This window comes from Buceros rhinoceros, unplaced genomic scaffold (assembly GCF_000710305.1).
Source record: "Buceros rhinoceros silvestris isolate BGI_N320 unplaced genomic scaffold, ASM71030v1 scaffold10694, whole genome shotgun sequence".
In the NCBI taxonomy this organism is placed as follows: domain Eukaryota; kingdom Metazoa; phylum Chordata; class Aves; order Bucerotiformes; family Bucerotidae; genus Buceros; species Buceros rhinoceros.
Genome location: NW_010407679.1, coordinates 37,442 through 43,759, shown reverse-complemented (window position 1 = coordinate 43,759; position 6,318 = coordinate 37,442). Strand labels below are relative to the sequence as shown.

The 6,318-nt window shown below is 40.0% G+C and overlaps 1 protein-coding gene across 1 annotated transcript in view; it reads left to right on the top strand.

The window, feature by feature from the left end:
- Positions 1–484: 484 nt before the first annotated feature.
- CNIH3 (cornichon family AMPA receptor auxiliary protein 3) overlaps positions 485–6,318 on the top strand; it is a gene marked incomplete at its 5' end in the record, with an annotated part of 25,270 nt that continues 19,436 nt past the window's right edge. Inside the window, 2 exons of the mRNA XM_010134579.1 lie at positions 485–553; positions 3,463–3,510. Coding sequence (XP_010132881.1) covers positions 485–553; positions 3,463–3,510 — 117 coding nt within the window. The remainder of the gene's footprint in view (positions 554–3,462; positions 3,511–6,318) is intronic.

The following is a 6,318-nucleotide window of genomic DNA, read 5'->3' as shown; positions in this document are numbered from 1 at the left end:
CGCCGGTAATTGGCAAAGCGGAAAGGTCTAGCTGCTTCGCAGAAGGCATCTTTTTACTGCGTCAGGGGTGTGGAGGTACTGTGGATGTTGTTTTCTCTCTCCGATGAAAAGTTCTCTCAGTCCCGGGGAAGGAAATTCCAAAGCGCCGCACTTCTCCCAGAGGGAGTGTCCCAAAACGCTGCTTTTTATGCGCTTCTTCGTGGACGCGTGTCTGAATATCGCTTCCCTTCCCAAGAGTGTGGGAGCTCTTTCCCGTGCTTCGGGGGAAGGAGAAGGAAAGAAGCAAAGGCTCAGCCACGCGGCCGGCGCCGCTTTCAAACTGTCACAAATAGCAAGTTCTGAAAGGAGCTGTGGGGGGAAAGCTAGTTTCCCATATTTTTCATGGAAAGGGAGGAAGGGAGGTGACGCATTTAACTTGTCCCTAAAGGAAAAATAAGTGTTTGAATGACCATTCATTACAATATTTGAAAAAATTGTTTTTCAGATAATAGCCTTTGATGAACTTCGGACAGACTTCAAAAGCCCGATAGATCAGTGCAACCCAGTCCACGCAGTGAGTACAACCGGTGGCTTGCTACGTATGCAACAACTCCCGAAGAAAGGGAGGTGCACTGAGCTGTCAGTGAAAGCATGAGTGTGGAAATGCACATGGAGTCTGTTGTGAAGTCAGCTGTAGTTTGGAAAAGTGATTTATTGGGCCAGTTTTAGGAAGCCAGGTGGTGACTCTTTATGCTAGTAGCTTTCCTTTTTGCTGAAGGAGACAAGAAAATAATTTGGAAGTTCAAAAACTGAAGTGGTGCTAATGCTTTCGTTTCATCTTTTCCTTCTGTGGCACAAGTTTTCCTTTTTGAGATCATTTGCTTTCTCTGCATTCAGGTAGGGTGGCCACCTTCTCCCATATTTCTGTATCAACGAGTCAAAAATTTGAAAGGGTTTGATAAGAGATGCAGTCCTAGACCTCACTGTCCCATGGCAGGGCTCTAAGTTCTCCTGTGCGTCAAGACTAAATAACACATTCTGGCGCATCTGCTATGGAAAAGGTTAAATATCACCCTGGGACTGTAACTCAGTGTTACCTAATGAACCGAACTGAAACCCGTATTTAAGCATATGAAAATTCCTCTGTTAATTAAAGGTGTAATCTAGGGTGATTTAGCTGACTACAGATTTGTACCACCAAAACTGAGGGTGGAAGTTGGCTCCCTGTCATCTCGCTGGGAATTACAATGATTATGACAGATGCTGAATTTGATCTCTACAGAGTATCAAGTTATTGAATTCCCTTGGAATGATAACCACGTTCAGAAGGTAGTACTTTGCTGTTTAACCTTGTTTCATAACTCAGCAGAGGATTTGCAGTACTGCTTAGACCACTGATAATTTTAAGCATAATCTTTACATGAATCTTTGAATAAGAGGAGTTTTTACTGTTCACTAACACATAAGCACAGAATGAGAACATAAGAAATTATTTGAAGAAATCCTGTAGAGGACTTCCATTCAGTGGAAGTAATCTGGTTTTGAATTCATTTCACCTGTTTTTACTTCCCATTCTGAGAACTGCACGTAAGAAATGTGTGTATATATATGTTCACATGAACAAATTCCAGACATTTGTTCTCTTCCTAAAAATTTTAAGATGCTCTACAGAGCATCTTATTTTAAAATGGTAATGGAATTGGTATCCAGGATAAAAAAAAAACAAAGTTAATTAGTCCATGTTTCAGTCATGTCAGTGGCATACTCAAAAAGTTAATCGCGAAGTTTCCAGTGAAACACACAAAGTATTCTGCAGTCAGTTGACCCGTTTGACACTATTCTATCAAACTTGCTGTGATAACTCAAGCAATAATCTCAGATTGCTTTCTTCTGCACAGCATATGTGCAGATTCCTTTTATACTGACATAAAAGGAAGATTTTTAGCACGTATTTCTTATCTCTTTGGTCAAGTGTATTTTCCTTTTTCCCTATGCATAGTTGCTCAGGCCCATATTCCGTTTATTTGTTGAGGTAGTTTCCTTTATTGCACTGTAAAAATGTATGATGTGTACTCATGTATATTCCACAACGTTTTCGTGACCAGAGAAAGCTGAATTGAGGAGAAATCAAAGACAAAGACAGTGGCAGTACTGACAATTTAATGAAAACCTCCTGCTTCATGTTCTATTACCCACAGTTCAAAGACAGACTTCCTTCTTCTCGAAGGCCAGCTGCAGTTAGGTGTCTGTCTTCTGGATGGAATTGAGAGGATTGCCTGTGCCTCTCCACTTACCTCCTACCAAAGGCAAGAAACTACTCTGCACCTTCACGCACACATCCACAAATGTCCGTTCTCGTGTGCGCAGCTGTGAGTCTAAACTTTCTGAATCTCTTCTACATCACAGACACCAGAGAGAGGCGCAATGTTTGTCCTGTGCCTATCAAGCTGCCACTGTGTTACTGTCTTTCCAAAATGATACTTTTTTAAAAAATGGTTTAAATTTGGGGACAGGAAAGGAAAAGAGACCTTTCTTTGGAGAACAGAAGTCAAACACAGACTTGAAGCAAATTTAAAACATTGGAAAAGCAGAAAGTATAAGAGTTGGCTTCTCACATCGGTATATTACACTACCTGTTTAAAATGGTAATTGTTCAGAATATTTTTTCCTGTGTCTAAATGAAAATATTACCAGTTAGTCTTCTGAGGACAATACAACCACTCTGCCTTCTGCAGTGTAACCAGCAGTACAGTCTTTCACAGTAAGTCCAGTGATGGCGTTATGCAAAGTGAAATCTGATTTTACTAATGAATTTTTCATTATGAGACATTTTAAAGAAAACTTGTCTTTGACTTGTCTTTGACTTGTCTTCTTGCTGTGAATTGAGCCTAGAGCATCTTTTGAGTCATAATGCTAAATTACAGTGATTTTCAGTAGCTATGAATGCATCTGTTGTTTGAAGCGGCATTTGTAGGTCATTTCAGATATCCTTCACCAATGGGTTAAATTCTAATGTCACATGTAGCTCAGGTACCCTCTTAGTGATGGAGGAAAGGCTGCTATACCAACTCTGTAGTTATTTTTTTCCATTCAGAATTATCTTGAAGCCAGAGGTTGGGTACCTGAAAACGCAAGACCAAGTCTCTGTGGTACAGGTTGGTACCATCGGATAGAACCACAAACGCTGACTTAAAAAGAAGTTGCAGCCTCTGGATCAAGACTAAAACACACTTGGATGCCCTGTTTATATCGTTACACCCAGTAACAGATGAAAAAATAACTTGTTGGGACTTTGGAATGGGTAAATCATTTGGCTTGCAAGCAGTAGATGAGAGGTGAATGCTATCGTTCCAGATTAATAACGTCTTTTGCTTCCCTGCAGCCATTAAATACAGTCTTGACCCGCTGTATTTGTAATATATTGTCTTTCATTTATAACACCAGCTAATCTCATACCTTTCCCTCCCTCTTTTTTTTTCACAGAGAGAACGGCTGAGGAATATTGAGCGTATTTGCTTCCTCCTGCGAAGGGTGAGCATAAACTAGCCTAGGATTTGTCAGGTTTATGAGAATTAAAGCCATCCAGTGATGATGTGCCTTCATCTTCTCTTTCAATGATCCTCACACTCCATAGATGAAAGTCTCAGTTCTACTGTAGAAGTGGATGTCACGTTGACCTTGTAAGGACAGAGTAAGATAAATGATAAAAGGTTAACACAGCGGATTTCTGGGTAAGAACTGAAACTTCAGAACATCAGCCCATTCATTTTAGACCATACTCTTTGAAGGCAGTGAATCATTTCGCAGTTGTAGCTTGGGGTGCTTTTATAGCTCTATCAACTGACGATGCTGTTGTAGTACAGGCTTTAGAAATACCCTGGTTGTGAGCAATGCCTTACTATTTCATGAACTAAACGTTTTATTAGCTACTTATTTAATGCTTAAGTTTTTTACTTGTGTGAATAAAAAAGTTGATAGAGAATTTATTTCAACTTGACACAAGAGAGATGCTGAGTGCCTCTGTTTCTGAGGGATTTGAAGGAGCTGGTAAGTTGTAGGATTGATACATTCACAGGTTACTCATCTGTATTTTGAAAGAGGGTTTTCATAAACACACATTGTTCTCCTGAGTCTGTCCTATTGAAATCAAAATAATCACAGTTCCAAACTATTTTATTCTATGTATTCAAGTTTCTATAAATTGCCTTCTGCAGAGTAGTAATGGAGCCATCTAAATTATTCTGCATTTTTGCTTAAAAAGGAAATGACTGAAGAGTGGACAGCTGACTGTATCGTGATCAAGATAAGATCTAAATTCAGATGGGGTTTTATGAAACTGATGGCCTCATCTTAGAGGTTTTGGGAAAGGCAGTGTTAGGGATTATTGTTTTGGGGTGATCCAAAGGTGTAGCTGTGACTCCACGCAGAATCTCTGAAGTGTCATTCTCTGTTCAGTCAGAACCTGAGTCCTACCTGCTTGGCAGCATTATGGGCAGGTGACTGTTAGCCAAGTTTTAAGTACTGGCTTAGCCTGTTTATGACACTAGGGATATGAAAATAAGAGAAATACTTATCACCGATAGCTCTCCATTTTATCAAATAGGCAGCCAGCCAATTTCAAGCTGTGTCCCAGTTTCTTTGACATAAAGCAACTGGTGAGTGGTAATGTATTAATATATGTGAGCCCCATGGGAATGCCTTGCCTGCATCAGTGTTTAATTTTTATCGAGCCTCAGCCTCACTGTGAACAGCAAAATGGAGCATTTTGGCTAATTACAGACTCTGTATTCATAAGGGATTGGCAGCTTCTGGTTCACTTAAACGCTTTGTTAACTCAGCCTCTTCTTCAGAGTTCTTTGGGGACACATTTGTTTTAATTGCGAGATTATGTGAAAGAAGAGGAAGGTGCAATAACTACAGAGATGTTTAGTCTTGAAATCTGACAATCACTAAAAATAGCTTTGGCTTGTGTAGTATGAAGGATTCACTGTTGGGGAAAATTCTAGAAAAACAGTAAAGAAGTGAGCGCCAGCTAGAGAGCCAGGAAAACAACAGTTAGGATGCTACCAGCAAGCACTAAATATGTCCCTCATTATAACATTGTGTGGCTTTCGGTCTGTTTCTCTTTCTATGAAACAACAGCATAGCTGTTTTACTATGTCTTGAAGTCAGATAATTCTTTTAAAGGCCTTTGAAAACAGCGTTATCGTGCTATTTATGACATTAGAACTTAATGCTTATGATCCGCCGTAAATCTGTTCTTTAAAGAGGTGATAAGTGTACTATAAAAAGTATGTCCAGTTTCATTACATGCTGGTTTTAGAAGGGGTTCTCGGGAATTACTAAATGGCTGTACAGTATGTCATACAAATCTGATCCCAGTGGACAAAGAGTTTATTAAGGATGGATTTTCGGTTTTATCTCCACAATACTTGAAGATTATTAACAAATTGTGACCAGGTATGTGATATGTCAACAGATATTGCATAATTTATTTATATTTTCCAAAACAGAATGGAGGGTGTAATTGTTGTGCAGTCAGACAGTTTCTGACACTCGGTTTGGGGAAAATGTTTCTATGTCATTAAAACAAGTAGGGATCATGTGAAGTAGATACACGGTGCTGGCATGTGTACGTGCATGTACACATGGGTCCATGTTTTTGTGGTACTATAGAATTAGATTTAGATCAGCCTAAGTCTTCTGTTTACTAGAGAATGGTGTATAAAGACACTGTGAACTTCGTACAGCCGTGGTCAAATCTCCTCCATCCTGAAGTGAGAGGGAGGAAGGACTCTTACTTTCTGAAGCCACCACAAGTTGCGGTTCTCTCAGGATACAGTCATCTCATTTTATTTAATGGTGGTTTTGGGGGACTTTACACTATAGATCTGTGCTCATGTGTGTGTACTGTAAACTGCTGAATATTCCGTTGTGTGGACATTCGTGTGTCATACAAGCGTTACATGATTCACGTAGGACGCGCACTAGTCATGGTGAATGCTGTGGAGTCTGTGCTATCTTTTTTGCTGAATTGCCTTTGTTTCTCTAAGGATACGATTGTGTGACACGCTACAGGTCTGTACAGGGGTACAACAGCTAGTTGAGAATGAGCTCTCTTGAACTAGGGGGAGTAGTACAGTGTGCAGCTGTACAGGCTGCTTGGGCTCTTTAGCCCTGCTGCGGAGCGGGACAGGAGAGGTGTGCCCTATAGGTCTGCCATGATTTTTGTGATTAAATAATTTGGTGGGATTGTTATATTCAGTTAATTATGACAGCAATATTATATGATTTTAATTGCAGTTGTATTTCAAGACATCTACCCACCTGATTGATTCC